The 18,349-nt window shown below is 38.9% G+C and overlaps 1 protein-coding gene across 4 annotated transcripts in view; it reads left to right on the top strand.

Moving 5' to 3' along the window:
* Positions 1 to 18,349, top strand: part of LOC105230971 (insulin-like receptor) — a 172,940-nt gene that overhangs the window by 121,610 nt on the left and 32,981 nt on the right. For all 4 annotated transcript variants that reach the window (XM_049449784.1, XM_049449782.1, XM_049449781.1 and 1 more), the window contains one exon: positions 15,635 to 17,937. In XM_049449784.1, coding sequence (XP_049305741.1) covers positions 15,936 to 17,937 — 2,002 coding nt within the window. In that variant the 5' untranslated portion in view covers positions 15,635 to 15,935. The remainder of the gene's footprint in view (positions 1 to 15,634; positions 17,938 to 18,349) is intronic.

Raw genomic sequence — 18,349 nt, 5'->3', positions numbered from 1 at the left:
AAGTTTTTGTTACAGCAACAAATAAAATTTGATCGCAGACTTTGAAACTCTAGTTCTTACCTATGAGAGTAGCCAAGGCATTAACTTGTTTAGGCTCAATGTTTTTCCGATTCTTATGTTAAAGAATTATTATCATTGCCATTTACTGTATCGCAAAATAGCAAAAATAAATAGACCTTTAACTTAGAAAACTCACCCCTTCGCTTATGCCCCGGTGGGCGTGTGAGGGTAAGCGTATGAAAGCGTTCACTTTTTTGCATCTTATAGGTTTGTAGAGAAGGGAAAACAACAACATTACACAATTAATGATTTAGAATTAATTTTTTCGATTGTTCTACATATGTACATACATACATACATGTGTACATATTAACATGCGCTATATACTATAAAGGTCTATTTTTCACCATCCCTCCGCTCCTTACAACGGTGGCGCCACCCATCACCAATTTGCCGAATGATGTTGCCGATATCTGCCCAAACGTTCGTTTGTCTGTTCGCTAGTATGCCAGCGCCTATGCTTCATAGCTTCATACTATGTATTTTTTACGATTCTCGCTGATTATATTTGCTGCGCAGTTGAAGTCCAGCGCAGCGACGTCAGCCAATACAGAAGAAGAAGAATAAAATAAAACAAAAAACTAATAATATGAATAATATAAATACTGTGCAACAACCACAATAGCAAGAACGACAACTATGCGCATAAATTGGAGAAAAACAACTGTCACAACAACAACAACGTTTTTATTTGCGCATTTACTTTTCTATTCTACATACTACATGTATGTACATAAGTATGTGCATGTGTTTGCATATGTGTTTAGAGAGGCGGTGCGTATACGTTATACACTGAAAATCGTTTTACGCTCACAGCTGAGCAGCAGCACACACACGCTGCTGACGAAAAAAAACACTTATGTATATGTATGTACATATACATACCCAGATATTATATATATGTACATATGTATGTATGTATATATCGCTGAAAATATATGTATATACATACATATGTATACATATATTTATATTATCAATTTGTTTTTGTGTATACATACATATGAGGTGTATGCGTGTGTTGGTATGCCTTGCTGCCACAAATCACCTTTCTAAAAGCTAGTAACTAACTAGTTTTACAAATATGTATTATATGTTATTGTATATGTACGCATGTGTGTTTGTATATAGTAAATGTGAATCACACTTGCATATACATAAACATTTGCAAATGAAATTCTTCAGCAGAAAACAACAGTGCAAAAAAAGCTTTTCTAAGAATGTGTGGGACCTATTGCAGAGAATGCTGCTGCTGCGAGCTCTTGTCTGCAAGCGGGCTCGTTTTGGGATCACATCATCAATAGCAGCTAAAACAAAATACATACATATACTCCACTCCACATACATACATATGTACGTATGTACGTACAGCATGTATTTGAATTCTCTTTCTTTGCTTTCTAGCTGATTTCATTTTTTAAATGCGCAAAATGTCTTTCTTTTCGCTCAATACTTTTTCGCCAGCATTCTCCAGTTGCGACCGTTGGTGATATACATATTAATATATGCATACATACATACATATATATGTGTACTTAAATATACATATGCGTATGCTCAAGCGTTGTTATGTCGGAATATTAGTTTTTGTTTACTTTCCCAGCCGATTCAAATACACAGGCAAGCATACCCTGCAAAGTGCTCGGCATCCCACCCAAAAGCATATCAAACCTGTGGACCGACCCCAACCCACACCAGCGCATATGTATGGGTATGTAAGTGTGCGTATTTGCTTGTACGTGTGTGTCTGTTCTCTGTTTTTGGCTGCATTTACATACATACATATTTATGTAGAAGCATATGCAAAAATATGCGTAGTATATGATGTTTACTTAAAGGTGGCTTTGAAGCGTTTAAACGAGAAATTTTAACGAATTTAATGAAATATAAGTACATATGTGTGTACGTATTGTGCGTATATCTCCATCTTAAAGAATGTTCGGCGTCAATAACGTAAATGCGTATTACCAGTTCCAGGGGGACGCGACAGGTGAATTAAGCAGAAGGTGGTTCGGTCGCCTATCAGCCACAACAACTCGCTCTTTCCTCTCGCGTGCTCTCTTCAATTGCTGCCTTTTGATGTTTACACTTGCAGCTGGTTCATACAAGAAAACTTTTGTTGCCCGCAACTGGGATTTGTTGGCGAGCGGGCGCCGAGAAAAGACGGATCGCATCAAGTACGCTCGTACTTGGGCAACATACATTGTGTGCTTGTTCGTAATATCTCCTTCTAATTTTGAAATTCTTTAAAGGTGTGCAAATTATTGAAGAATGCATTCACACGCGCACTATTTTGTTGTTCAAGCTGGAACTTTATGCAGATGTATGTACGTATGTATACAAAATATGTCGATTTATACAAAATATGTAAGTCTGTAATAAAAATGTATATTCCTGAGCATATTTTTCGTTCAATGCTCATGCGCGCCTGTTAAAATTTCACATTCCGCGCTAACTATCTTGAAATCCACTCATCGTATTTTCTTTGGTTTTGACAGTTCACACGCTGGCCGGCAATTGAAATTTCTCTGTAATCTACATTATCTGCTTTATAAACGAGAGGACGACAAGAAAAGGTGAAGCGACATTGTTTATGTTTTTGTTCACTCGACATCTGAACTCGTCTCCAAAAACCGGTGAAGTCGTCAAAAAATGTCCAACGTGTGAACATACTCTAACGTAATATTTCTTTATGTATGAAAGAGTATGATTTGATTGCCGCGACAGCTCTTTGAACAGAAGCATGCAAACACTATACAATGTCGAGTCTACATACATATGTAAATATATCTCAGAAATATGTCGCCGCCAACATTCATTTCAGATTTCTCTTTTATTTTTGTATTGAGCTCTTCAACAGCACTGCCGCTAGTGAGATATCGCTTCACTTTTTTCGCAACTCCCTTGGGTGGTTGGCGTTTAAGGGTAGCGAGCAAAATAATATGCCCATACTTTGTTGTTGTTGGTTGCTGCTCTTTTTTTATGTTCTCAATACAACAATTGAGAAAACATATTTAGATATGTACTTGCTTATTTTTTGTTTTTGTTGTGAGGTGCAAGGTGATGACGCTACAGTGGCGCTGAAGTTAAGTGCGAACTTCCTGGTACAAAGTATTACATAAACATTTATATATACTTACATATATATATATATATACATATGTATGTATGTACCGTGGCTTCCATAAATATTTTGCTTAACACCTTTAATGCACAATTTGGGGATTTGAAAAGTAAAAAGACAACGAAGTCCAGTCACATACATACATACACACATTGTGAGAACTCAACAATTCCAAATAAAGCCCGTTACTTAGCGCATGCAAGAAATACATATGTATGTACATTGTAGGTGCCCACAAAATGTTTTTGGTTTTTCCAAGCATCCGTAGCAATAAAACACCCACAGTCTAGTGGGAACAACCTCTTAACTTATGCTTTGGAGAACCCTCGCCTGAAATAGTGAAAGTGAAGAGACGGGTCTACCCCTAAGAACGACGTGATGTTAAAATGAAATAAAACATTCAAATTTGTTAAAGTGGATTCTTTTTTTTATGCCATTTATGACTTGGATAAAATGTTGTCCAAACGGCCGACGGCTCTGTTTGTACATATATCTCCACCCATTTACGCCGGTGGTACAGCGTTTCGACTGTAACACATTGATCCTCCAGCGTTGCTGGTCGGTTGGCCTTAACCTTTGATTTAACACACTCTCGTAGAGACATCAAGTCGCATCATCTTAAATACAGTACATTTTTAAACGGATGCGGATGTGAAAAGCCGCAGACAGTATGCTACATGCATTGTGACAAAAAGTACCCTGATATTGTAAATAAAACGCAAAATTATTCATCAATATTTATTTTGTCCTCGAAACACATTTCACAAGCACTTTTTGGGATGGTTTTCAGCTTCTTCAGCGAATTTTGTTTTATCTCTGTGATCGACTAAGAACGGGTACAATGGAGCAGCAATTTCAGTTTGGAAAACAAAAAAAAAATCACACAGAGACAAATCTGATGAATACCGTGGTTGATTGATGGTACTCATTGCGTTTGTGGCTTTAAATTCAGTCACAATATTCATGAATTGTTCTTCCACATTTTCGGCCGTTTTCGACATATTCTTACAGGACATGAAAATGATGTTATATGCGATAATTGGGGAGGTGAGACAATTACCAACATAAATCATATGTTGTTCCATTGTCCTCAATACAAGCTAGAGGCGATACCTCAAGAGTTCGGTATGGACCCAATCCAATCCCAGTGAAAACGTAGTAGACCAAATGCTTGAATAAATAGTAAAGTGGAATGCGGTGTGCGAAATATCCGCCAAAACCAAACTCAACAATGAGAAAAACAGAACTTCAAAACTAAATGGACTGCTAGAACGCAGACCAAATAAACGCATACCAAAACAACTAAGTCATATGGGAAGGATTTGGCGACAAACAAAAAAAAAATAAATTCAGACTAATATAAACTTACTTATATATGAGCATTGCTCCAACGTCATGTCGACGTAAGACTTGACGGTGGTACCGGAAGGATCGGCACGTGACGATAGGAGGTTTAGTTCAAATTAAATTTACGCACTAAATTGGGGTTCAGGCTTTCGATGCAAAAAAAAAATGCATGCTTACATACATGTCCATATGTATGTATGTACATACATGTCTCCATCCATTAGTCCTTCAAAAGCAAAACAAGACAGGTTACACTTATATACATACATATGTACATAAAAACAAACATACTAACATAACTGTACTTGAATTTAATATTATCTACCAGCCAATAGATAATCATACGCTTCTCTTATATTTTACAAAATACGCCAATTCTTTATATAAGAGTGTCTTAGGCAAAAGGAGCCCATCTGCACCATGGCTATGTATAAATCGTTTGAATATGTAGTCATAATGGGGGTGTGGAGGAGCGGTGATGCGGAAATGTTGTACTTCTCTTTCCTTCCATTCATGTTCTATGGACTTTGCCAATTACTTCTGCTTGCCTCGAAAAGTGTCCCATTACTGCCTTGTAGTATTATGTAGTAGAATTGCCCGCGCATGCGCAGTTGTTTTTTGCGTAGTTTTCATTTAAATGTACTGTTTACGTATTTTTTCAAAAGCAGTAAAGTGCTTACATTGTCTGAATGTTTTAATATACATATGTATGTATCTATGTATTTCGTTTTGCTATCATTTACACCGTTGCACGTTGAATGCTTCGGTATTAATTCAAAAGAGAGTAAAGCTGATATTTGTTTATTTTACAAGAATGTCTAAGAATGATGATTACATGAAGATGTATGGGTCTTAACACTTTCAGTCTAAGGACTTGTCACTTTTAGGTCCAAAGAAATACTCCTAAAAATGTTCGGATCAGCAAGCCTCTTCATTTCTCAAACCTATTTTTACACCAAACTTATTCTGGGTAAATTAGAAATTATCAAAGACGTCGTTCAGGAGATGAGTAGTCTTTAGACGTTTTCACGATGCAATGCCTGATATTTAGAGACTACAAAGTAGTGTGCTCACTAAATCCATATATGTATTTGATAGAATTTAATTTACCTAATTAAATGAGCGATTAAGAGTTATGGTCCCTTGCGCGTTGGCCACGTTGAATATCACATTCGATGGAACGATGAGCTGTATGAGATATACGACGCCCTTGACATTGTAGAAGTATGTATAGTAGTTCAGCGAACTAAAAGACAGCGGCTACGCTGGCCGCGTCATGTCGCCCGTATAGATGAAAGTACTTCAGCTCTAAAAGTATTCGACGCTGTATCCGCCGGGGAAAGCAGAGGAAGAGGAATATCTTCAATCCGTTGGCAAGACCAGTTGGAGAAGACCTGGTTTAGCTTGGAATCTCCAATTGGCCCCACAATACAAAAAGCAGAAACGACTGGTGCGCTGTTGTTAACTAGGCTATAATCGCGTAAGCGGTTTTTACGCCAATAAAGAAGAAAAATTACATATGTATGTAAATGAGAAATGTTAATAAAAGTACATTGTCAAAGTTGTAGATTCCAGAATCACATTTTTTTCTTTCACTAGGTATAACCCAGCGAGATATACATATGTATATTCGTTTCGTAATTGTATGTTCTTTTCAGCCGCCACCACAATTAGCAGTGTGTTTCTCTCATTTTTCATCCAACGTCAACAGAGAGTGGTTGGCGCCAGCTATGGCGCTGTTGGAAGTACATACATACATGTATGTATATACTTGGATGTACATATATCTGGAACTCAATGTGGCATGTCAATGACCACCAGTTTACAACAAACCATAAGCGCTGGTTCACACACGGAAACTTTTCTTGTACAGTTTGTAGACAAGGAGGGACGATAATTTATAAAGGAGGTGTACCTTAGTTATATCACCCTATTCGATGATGCCTGAACACAGGCATCGTTATTTTGCATCTGTTTGCAAAACACGACGATTGTTAGGCAAATTGACTAGCAAAGCACGTCCAGGGTTAAGAACACGTTTTTATTGCATACCACATTATCCGAAATTTAGTTAATTAACGACGACTAGTGTCTTATTAATATTTTTTGTAAGATATTGAAAGGACTTCGTAGAGAGGACAATGATTTTTGATAATTATCAATTTTATTGCGAAAGAAATTCAGTTGTCAACACAGCCATGTGTGTGAATATATTATGTGTTCAAAATTTGTATAAGTGTATGTACATATGTAAAGTGTGCTGTTGCTGCTGTCGGCTGTGACAGATACAATGTATATACCTTCATATGTACATATGTATGTCGCCTGTAATGTAATTTTGCCGTGTCTGGGGCAAGCAGCTGAATTTAGGTCATTGAAATCGACGCGTCACGTTACATTCGCAACAAATGCATAGGTGCCTATGAACCCAGCAGTGAAACGGCATAGTTGTGCACTCACCTGCGAACCAGTAAAGTCCTGCGAAATGTCAATATTTTCCAACACAGTATTTTATATCCTGAACAGGGTATATTAAGTTTGTAACACCAGAAGGAAACGTCAGATGTGCTGGAAAAATATATGTACGTAGTATATTTGGAATCAGTCACTTTAGCCACGAACGTCTATCTGTAAATACGCGTACTAGATCCCTAGTTTTTCAGATAGCGATATCAAATTTTGGATACCTCTTTTTTTACCAAGAAGCTGCTCATTACTGCCGATATCGGACAAATATAAGATATAGTTGCCATACAAATAGATCGATTAAAATCAGATTCTTATATGGAAAACTTGTTCAAATGATATCTTCATTAAATTTAGCACCGATAAATGTCGAAGCCAATGTCAAAATCTCTAAAAGTATATCGAACTACTATAGCCTACACTGAACTACGCTGGCTAGGTCATGTCGTTTGTATGGATGAAAACACGCCAGCTCTGAAATTATTCGACGCAGCGGAAGACCTTCACTCCGTTGGAGAGATCAGGCGGAGGAGGACTTGGCCAGTAAAGCAGAAGAAGTTGCCATACAAATAGATTGATCAAAAGTAGGATAAAGATCGTTTTATACCTTTTGTGCTATTGAAAAAGCGGTTGTAAGGGTATTATGGCGTCGGTGCAATCGAAGTTAACATTATTGTTGTATCGTGTGGTGTATGTAAAGTTCAAAATGGACATACCCTGCACTGACATGTGTGTGAAGACCACCTCTCACCTGCAGAAACGTAGGTAACTTTGGCTGGGTACGATTTCTTTGCAGTTGCTGCTGCTGCCGCCAGTGATGAAGCTACGCATTTGACGAGTATGTACTTACACAGGCAGCAATGTATGCACAAAAGTGTACTATTTGTATATCTCTTGCGCAGAAAGCGTTCGAATTGCATCAGGAAGCATACATACATACGAACACAGCACCAGTTGGGGCGAGGAGATAATTATTGCTCTTAAAAGAATTGTTTTACACAAAAATCAGTTAAGTTACGCATATACTCGTACTTATAATATACACCAACAAAACCACACATAAAATCATTGACGTTTTACGTGTGGAAGTTGTAAGGTGGTGTGTCGCTGTGACGCCGCATGCTCCACAGCTGACCACAATATATCGATTATTCACCAATGCAATTACATATGGTTGTTGCGAGAGGCGTTAAAGCATGTCATCTCAGGTTTTTGTTGTTGCTGCTGCTGCTACATACTCACATTGCGCGAAGGTGTCGGATGTCGCAAGGCGTCAATAGCACCGCAAGCTTCTGCACTCAGCTGAAATCAACCCTGTAAACGCAACAAAAACATACAGTTTGTAAATTTGTGGGTAGCAAGCAACAACTGCAACCATAAAGCTTTGACGGATAAAAAACCGACGGTGTATGTAGTACAATGTGGAGCGATGGAGAGAGATTCTCACAGACGCGGCAGTAACATGCCAATACACAACAAGCCATAGCCCTGGAAACAAGTAGGTGCCATCGAAACGCTGGGATGGTTTTGGGGGGGGAGGAAGCACGGCGAAACTGTGTCAGCACAGTGTCGGTCGCATAATAGCGACTAGAGCAAACAATAGAAAAGCAGACACTGTCTCGAAATGTCGCAGATAATTGTTGCCATTGGTTTCAGTCTTTTTACTTTGATATTCTCTTGTTGTCGGCATTTGAGGCTCAGAACGGAACACATTGCAAGTGGATTTACTAACTTGCCACGCTGATTAGCTTTTGATATTAAGTTGTTTTCGATGTCTGCACCTCTTAATAGCTAGCCCAATATACCGGCTTGAGTAGTCAGCCTCAGTTGGTGTGCGAAAGTGAACTCCCGAGCCCTCAAACAGAAACACTCAATCGGAAATCGCAACCTCTGCCTCTTTTTCTGGTTTACACAATGTTATATGTATTATGAACGTTAGAGCAGGTAGATTTTTATCTATGAAGTCGCGTGTGCGGGTAAATGTTCTGAAGATCATTCTAAACAACTTTACCTAAGAGACTATCGGTCTAAAATAAATTTCGAGCCAGCGATTTTTAAGGCAAAGTTTAGCTTTTACGGATTATAAAAAATTTCTTCGGCTTTTTTTGAGATATCCGAATGAAACTCGGCAAAGTTGTTCGGCGTGATCGGTGGAATACTATTTCACTCATTTGCGATTTTTACGTATTTTTGGCTCCATGCAAATCAATCCGCAGAGGATTGATTACGCTCAAAATGAAAAATGCGCTCGGCTCGGCTTTAAGCGTCCACTCTGCTGGTACCCTTGTGTATATAACGCATAAATGGTTGTTGTTTACGATTTTCGTTACTTCCGCCTCGAGAAGCGTCATAGGCGCCATTGTTGCAGTTAATTTGATGTAATTATAATACATGTACATATGTAAATAAAATCTGTATCACAGTGTGTATTGACAGTTGACGCGCGATATTACGAATGATTGATGACAACGTTGTTATTGAACATATGCGATGCCGTAGAAACGACGGTTGGGCAAATTGTCCAGCAACAGTCGTGCTCAATATGTGGCAGAATTTATGTCAACCTAATTGAGAGTGAGCCATACCTCTCTATGTACAAAGTAAGTATATGCACATATAAAGCTATGTTCAAAGCAGGACCCTTTTTGTCGCCCAAACCGGTTTTTGTAAGCGAGAGAACGACGAGGAAATACTAAGGGATCGTGCCGCTCGTGGTCGGGTGGCAAGCTTTGTCTTCGTAACAGATCGCTGCTACACAATCCGCATTCACAGTCTCAAGGACTTTATTAGGCTGGCCATAAAGCTCTTTCTCCCCTTAAAAGCTTGCTTAATGAGTGTTTATCAGGTCTAAGAAATATATTGTAGAGAGGTTTAATAGATGCAATGCGATATAGCTGCCATAAAAACTTATCGATCAAAACCCAAAAAGTCTTCGTATGGAAAACTTTTTTATTTGGCAGGCTATCTTCACACAACTTAACTTAACTTCTTTTTTAAAGCAACGGTTTTATATAATCTCCGAACAAATTGTTCAGATCCGACTACTGTTGCCTACAGTTTTCAGTCAAACTAACCAATCAACATCCAGACCTTCATGAAGAATCTTTTTACATATAGTAATCTTATTATTTAGTATCTAACGGGTGATTTTTTTGAGGTTAGGATTTTCATGCATTAGTAAAGGGTGTTTTTTTAAGAGCTTGATAACTTTTTTTTTAAAAAAAAACGCATAAAATTTGCAAAATCTCATCGGTTCTTTATTTGAAACGTTAGATTGGTTCATGACATTTACTTTTTGAAGATAATTTCATTTAAATGTTGACCGCGGCTGCGTCTTAGGTGGTCCATTCGGAAAGTCCAATTTTGGGCAACTTTTTCGAGCATTTCGGCCGGAATAGCCCGAATTTCTTCGGAAATGTTGTCTTCCAAAGCTGGAATAGTTGCTGGCTTATTTCTGTAGACTTTAGACTTGACGTAGCCCCACAAAAAATAGTCTAAAGGCGTTAAATCGCATGATCTTGGTGGCCAACTTACGGGTCCATTTCTTGAGATGAATTGTTGTCCGAAGTTTTCCCTCAAAATGGCCATAGAATCGCGAGCTGTGTGGCATGTAGCGCCATCTTGTTGAAACCACATGTCAACCAAGTTCAGTTCTTCCATTTTTGGCAACAAAAAGTTTGTTAGCATCGAACGATAGCGATCGCCATTCACCGTAACGTTGCGTCCAACAGCATCTTTGAAAAAATACGGTCCAATGATTCCACCAGCGTACAAACCACACCAAACAGTGCATTTTTCGGGATGCATGGGCAGTTCTTGAACGGCTTCTGGTTGCTCTTCACCCCAAATGCGGCAATTTTGCTTATTTACGTAGCCATTCAACCAGAAATGAGCCTCATCGCTGAACAAAATTAAAGCGCGAAACACATTTCGAACCGAACACTGATTTTGGTAATAAAAATTCAATGATTTGCAAGCGTTGCTCGTTAGTAAGTCTATTCATGATGAAATGTCAAAGCATACTGAGCATCTTTCTCTTTGACACCATGTCTGAAATCCCACGTGATCTGTCAAATACTAATGCATGAAAATCCTAACCTCAAAAAAATCACCCTTTATTTGACAGATCACGTGGGATTTCAGACATGGTGTCAAAGAGAAAGATGCTCAGTATGCTTTGACATTTCATCATGAATAGACTTACTAACGAGCAACGCTTGCAAATCATTGAATTTTATTACCAAAATCAGTGTTCCGTTCGAAATGTGTTTATCGACAAATTTTGTTCAGCGATGAGGCTCATTTCTGGTTGAATGGCTACGTAAATAAGCAAAATTGCCGCATTTGGGGTGAAGAGCAACCAGAAGCCGTTCAAGAACTGCCCATGCATCCCGAAAAATGCACTGTTTGGTGTGGTTTGTACGCTGGTGGAATCATTGGACCGTATTTTTTCAAAGATGCTGTTGGACGCAACGTTACGGTGAATGGCGATCGCTATCGTTCGATGCTAACAAACTTTTTGTTGCCAAAAATGGAAGAAACTGAACTTGGTTGACATGTGGTTTCAACAAGATGGCGCTACATGCCACACAGCTCGCGATTCTATGGCCATTTTGAGGGAAAACTTCGGACAACAATTCATCTCAAGAAATGGACCCGTAAGTTGGCCACCAAGATCATGCGATTTAACGCCTTTAGACTATTTTTTGTGGGGCTACGTCAAGTCTAAAGTCTACAGAAATAAGCCAGCAACTATTCCAGCTTTGGAAGACAACATTTCCGAAGAAATTCGGGCTATTCCGGCCGAAATGCTCGAAAAAGTTGCCCAAAATTGGACTTTCCGAATGGACCACCTAGGACGCAGCCGCGGTCAACATTTAAATGAAATTATCTTCAAAAAGTAAATGTCATGAACCAATCTAACGTTTCAAATAAAGAACCGATGAGATTTTGCAAATTTTATGCGTTTTTTTTTAAAAAAAAGTTATCAAGCTCTTAAAAAATCACCCTTTATTTGATCGCTTCAATAATTTGCGAAGTTCACGTTCAAAATCGATTTTAAAGTGTTTATCCTGAATGGACTGTGAATCATTTTCTAAATTTTGCCGACTGCAATTAATTAAACGCTCACAATTCAAGCATAACACCGCATTATAAGGTAGACACACAAAACCCAAGAAAAAGTGTTATGATTGTACTGCACGGCTGAGTGTCATCAGCCAAACAAAACGTCATCAAAGCAATAAAAGTAATGCAAAATATATCAATAAGCTGAACGCAATAGTTGCCATAAACATATTGTTTTGTTGTTTGATAAAGCCTTGTGTAATTGACGTCGGCGCCGACTACTTACCTTAAAAAAATGGCACAAACACACAGACAATCGCGTCATTGGTGACGTTTTGTAGGTTGTTTTTTGCTGTAACTTATTTTCCACTTCAATTTTATTCGCCAACATACCAACATACATATATACATATATGTACATACGTACTGTGCACTATTAGAACTACGCTGTTGGCAAAGCATGAATGAAACCCGAAGCACAGACATGGAGTACGACGAGAAATGTGTATATAACTTGCACACGAACAAAGCAGTAAGGACGAGCTTAGTTCGGATGCAAACGAACATTTTATTTCTTTGCAATTCGCAAAGATAAAATGCAAGGAAATATTTCCAGATTTTGGTAAAGCTTTGTTTTGAAAGAGTTGCTTATAAATTTAAGGGATTATATGCATTTCCTCGGGTAAAAAACAGCATTTTTTCAAAAATTATTTTCTCATATAAAAAATGAAATATTTTATTAGAATTTCTTATTGTTACAAAAATATACTAAAGAAATTCTGAAAGTTTTGAAAAAAAAATATTTTAAACTCAGCCATTGCGACGCCAATTCCGGCTTAGATCTTGGACAAAGGAAAAACAAAACTGAAAGTTGAATTTTTGGCAGACATATGTATGTATTTACCAAAAAATGAAAATTTCTGTAAAAATTTCATGACTTTTTTTCAAATAGTTGTAATCGAAAAAAATCCTTCTTCCACGTCTTTAAGAATTGTATCTCAAAGACCTGTGTAAAATTTCATGAAGATCCGTTGAGTAGTTCTCGAGAAAGCTTGCCAGCCGACTTCAAAACACAGTTTCTAAAGATATACATATAAAGATTTAAAAACTACTTATGAAACGTGTTTCAAGGACTGGAAAATTCGTTGGCATAAGTGTTTTACATGAACAATATTATTTTTACTATGTGCAACATGTTACGAGGGTATAAAAATTACGCGCTATGTTATTAAAAAATGCAGTTGACATTTGATATGCGAAAAGCATTGCAATTACTCGTAGAAATTCTGCGTTGAGCGTTGAGCGTAGCACAGCCTAGAATCCGTACTCATTTGTGGTATCAATCTCCCTCTATGAAAATTAGTTGCGACATAAATTCGTGTAGTTCTTTGTTTGTAACCCACTACGGTTAGTTGTTGTTAGTATTTAAGCTATTTGTTAACGCCGTACTTAATTTTTATATTGCTATTTATATTGTTCACATAATCTTTTAATAAGTCGTTATGGACTTTTACGCATAGATCACCGTATCTTTGCTACTACTTTGCGCTGTAGGCGCTGATTCCTGAGGCCCCCAAATAGTCCCTCAAATAGTTCTGCATGAAAGTCACAATGCCATATCGTTGCTAAAGGCTTCCATCGATGGATGCCAGTTTAAGAACCTATATGTAAGACATTTAGTAAAATTGCGAATACAATTACCGATGATTACAATTACTTATGCTCTCTATGACCAAAGTTCGAGAGTACTTTTCAATACACGCGCTGACAAGCCGGTAAAGCTGAATTCTTTTCAAAAAGAGTACGATTTTGACCGATTTTAAAGCCAAAACCGCAATGAATACCATCAATCAACCACCGCATTCACCAGATTTGGCGCCGTGTGATTTTTTCCTGTTCCCAAACTGAAATTGTTGTGTTGTGGAGAATCTGTTTTCAGTCGATCGAAGAGATAAAACTAAATTGCTTATGAAAAGTGTTTCGGAGACTGGAAACACAGTTGGTGTAGTATAACTGACGATTTTGTTTTTTGGTTTCGGTTCATTCCGAAACGCAATTCACTAAATTATTGGACAATTTCGACATCATATTCATCACCAGTAATTATGCGTTGATGCATGTAGAATTCTCAGCTACCTTGTCAAGAATCTCGTTTACAACCGCTTACAGACGTCTGTCTTGCTATGAGTTCGGTATTGACACTGTGTTGAGTCGACCATAAGAGATGTTGAGATTCAATCAGGTGTTCTGTAGTTTCCTGTTCCATGTCGCAGAACCGGCAGTTTGCGCAAGAGACTATGTCCATGCAAAAACGATTCGGAATTTGTCTCGGTGTAGATCATTTTCTGAAATCTTAAAAAGTTGTATCCTCCCAGAAGTAGCTAGGCATAGCACATTTGTGCTGTCACTGCTGTTCTCTCCACTCTCACTCCTCTGTGCGGAGCTGCTCTTTTATGGTGTGTGACCCCACTGCAATGCATGGTTCTGGCCTCGTCATCCTGGAAGTTGGTGCAAAGAGGGTAGTTCGTCGGCCAGCTCATTGCTGGCTATCCCTTTATGCCCCGGCACCTAGATTAGGTGCACACGCGTGCACACTGATAGGCGGTTCAGCCTTCCTATATACTCTTCCACTAAATGCGTTTTAACCACATACGGTGATAACGCTTTTAGTACCGCTTGACTGTCGCTAAGTATAGCGATACGCTGGTTGCGATAGTTGCGGTGGCGATTGATATACAGCCATCTTATGATACCTGGCTTACAGCACCAGGATCTGCCGGCTAGGCATCTGCATATCATGAGTGCCTTAGTGGCTTTGGACAGTGTTAAATCCACATGCCTACTCCACTGTAAGGTTAAGTCTAATGTGAAGCCAAGGAATTTGACCTTTTAGATACCTCCAACTGCCACCGACTGTTAGGGGCCTCAAGCCCGGAAGAGATTTTCGCTTTGTAAAAGGGACAACTTAAGCCCATTGAACTATGTCGCAGAGAGTGTTCCCAAACTTACCTCGCGCCATTATGACAATGTCATCGGCGTAGGACTGGCATCGAATCCCATTGCTAGTGAGCAACTCAAAGAACTCATCTACTACTAGGCTCCATAGCAGAGGGCGATAGAACTCCACCCAGTGGGCAGCCTCTCGTAGTACCAAGACGAATCTTACCCTACGCAGAGGCTTTGCATCTGGTTAGTCGACTTCATAGATAGATAATCGACCACATGAACTTCACTGCTTGCTTTGTGCTACTACATATTAATTGACATACATATGAAGATCAAACTTCACATGATCAATCCAATTGTACCAATCTAAGGAAAACATTTTTATCGATTCGGTTTGCGCACGAAGTTTAAATGAACCAATTTTGAATGGAAACCGCAAGAGGAGTAGATTCAATGACTGCATTTACTAAACTATTTAAGTTATGTTACTTATCCCTTGTAAAATCATCATTAATACTTGCCTAAAAACTACTGTTAGCACATAGTATACATACATATTATATATTTTACATAAATGATTTTGTTTCGTTTAACTAATGTTTTCTCTAAATTTTTTTTTTATAGTTGACCTCGTTGTTTGTGCAAAAAATGATGAAAAAATCCATACGGAAAAACGAAGTGACGAATACGATGATGCCATTGAACGGAACTTGATATATGACGGAAAGTGAAAACCAACCTCAAAATTTGTTATTTAACGAGAATACAGACTATTTCAGAACACACCCAGTTTCGCAGGCAACATTAAATCACTGAATTAAGCAAAGTAAAAATACTACTAAACGGAATTCCCCTAGAATTTAATGCGCCAAAAAGGGGAAATCTAAGTCAATGTCAAAAGTTAGTCCAAAAGTAATTAGCCAGAATGGATGTTAATTGTGAGCGATTGATTTTGAGCGCCGAACACGATCACCAGCACAGTCGCGTTCGTGTCGATATGCCGAGGCAACGACTTGAAAACAATGCGCTGCGTGCAGAACGCGGCCGACGTTGGTCGGCGGCGGCAGCAGCGGCGCAGCGTACACAAAACTCCACCGATACGGGAGGGGGAGTGCAAGAGTGGCGAGCTGCTGACAACAGGACGTTGGTAATGCGCGAAAGCGAGTCCCACTGTTGCAGCGTTTGTATCATCTGCCGTCAACGAGTGGAGGAGTGTTGCGCGCGTTGTTGTAGCAATTACTCACCTACAACAATAGCCAATTTTAATGGCAGCAGTGTGCGACAAGTGACGCAGCATAAAAGTTTACATAGCAGATGCACAACGATTAACTCATCAACATCATCAACAACAACAACAACAACCAGTGCAACAACACACGTAGCGAAACCCGATTACAACGATCGTCAGTTGCTCTTTGTGCAGGACAGTACTTGTGCATGCGACGGCAAATGCGTAGACAGTTGCAGACCTCGCTCAGTACAACTGCCGCCTGCAACAACACAAACAACTAAGCTAGTTAACGGTGATGGCAATACGTCAAAATCACTGGCGCAGCAGCAATCGGCGCTACCTACTAAGGAGACCGCAATGGCGTTAGCGTTTGTGTGCTGCAACTGTCGACGACAAAAGCGACAAGGAAGCAGCAACAATTTCTTGCACACCAACGATGTGTCATCTGCACCAGCAACTGCTTTGGGTACACCTTTCGGGGTAGCTGATTTATTGGCAGCAACAACGAAAACGACGCGACCACATTCAACACCATTACATGCAGCGCCAATGCTAAATACAACAACAACCACAACAGATTTAGAGTTGACAACAACAACTGCAGCGTTCACTTTTTCACCACCATCATCTTCATCATTATTAGTTCATACCACCTGTACAAATTGCAACGAGCTACATCAAAAAAACCCGGTTGCTGCAACAGCAATAGCAACAGCAACAAGTATAAATTCGTCTGCGCCTGCGCCTACGCCTGCGCCTGCGCTCTTTGATAAAGCTCTGCGCACTTTTCAGATTTTATTATTGTGCATCCAGGTACAACTTTTGCATCCTGTACGCGAAAAAATCCATAGTTTTCTTTACAAAAACAAAAACAATAGTAATAGCAATAGCAACAGCAACAACAACAACAAAGAATATACGACAAATAGTAATATTAGCAGTAGACATAGTAGAAATTGTAATACGAATACGAAATCCAATAAAAGACATGCAAATGAAAAAGCACAACTGCAAATGCCTGCGTGGCAAGAGCAGCCACAACAAAAACAACAACAACAACAACGTCCTCCACTCTCAAGACTGATGCAACAAATTCGCTGTAATTCCTACTACAATAATAATAATAATAATAATGATAATGCAAATAATAATATAATGGATATAGTCAATAGTAACAATAGTTATGCAAATATATTTAATACATCACGAACCGAGCAACAACAACAATACGCCAATGCTAACGCCAACAAGACTAGCTGTAATAATAGATATTTAAGTAACGATATATGCTCGCAACCGCAACATCACATTAGCTACCGTACAGTACAGCAAAAATCACAGATATTACAACAACAAAAACAACATGTACATCACTATAATTTAATATTATCATCGCCAACAACACCACCAACATCACATCGACAAAATGTTTTGCAACAGCAGCACAGTCACCACAAAGCGAGCAATATCGCCTCCTCATCATCACTACAATTGCAATTACAACATTTGCGTTACTTCAAAATGCCAAATCTAACAATTTTGTATAAGTTACTACTTATTCTGTCGTTCCTATCACTATTTCTGCCATCGATAAATGCACAGACATCACACGCGATTGCGGCATCGTCAGCGGCGTCGGCGCCTAGCCGCAATGCTATCCGCACATCACCGGTGGCTTTGGGCCGCAACGAGACTGGTAAGTTAAAAGAAAAAACCCCTACCCACTTTTACATTTAAATATATACATCGTGGTATATAGTAACCGAAGCCCCAAAAATCTCGTCAAAGCAGTTCAAACATCAAGGCTATGTTGACAGTTTTCTTCTAATATCGAGGTGTGGTGCAATCCGAATTACTTCCGACCGCCCAAACGGTCAACAAGGAATACTATTTATGCTTTATGCGAGACCGGAATTATGGGCCTACAATTCAGCAGTTAGCGGTTTACACCTTGCTGTTGTCTCCGAACCGCCTTAGTTCATTCGTTAAATGTATTTTTTGAGTTACACGCGACTACCGTCTACGCTAAAAAACTCTACTGCTGCAGTCATAATAATTATAATCCAATGATTACCCTCCCCATACCCAACCGACCCTAAGTTCGTATA

This window comes from Bactrocera dorsalis, chromosome 2 (assembly GCF_023373825.1).
Source record: "Bactrocera dorsalis isolate Fly_Bdor chromosome 2, ASM2337382v1, whole genome shotgun sequence".
NCBI lineage: Eukaryota > Metazoa > Arthropoda > Insecta > Diptera > Tephritidae > Bactrocera > Bactrocera dorsalis.
This window is presented reverse-complemented; position numbering and strand designations above follow the sequence as displayed.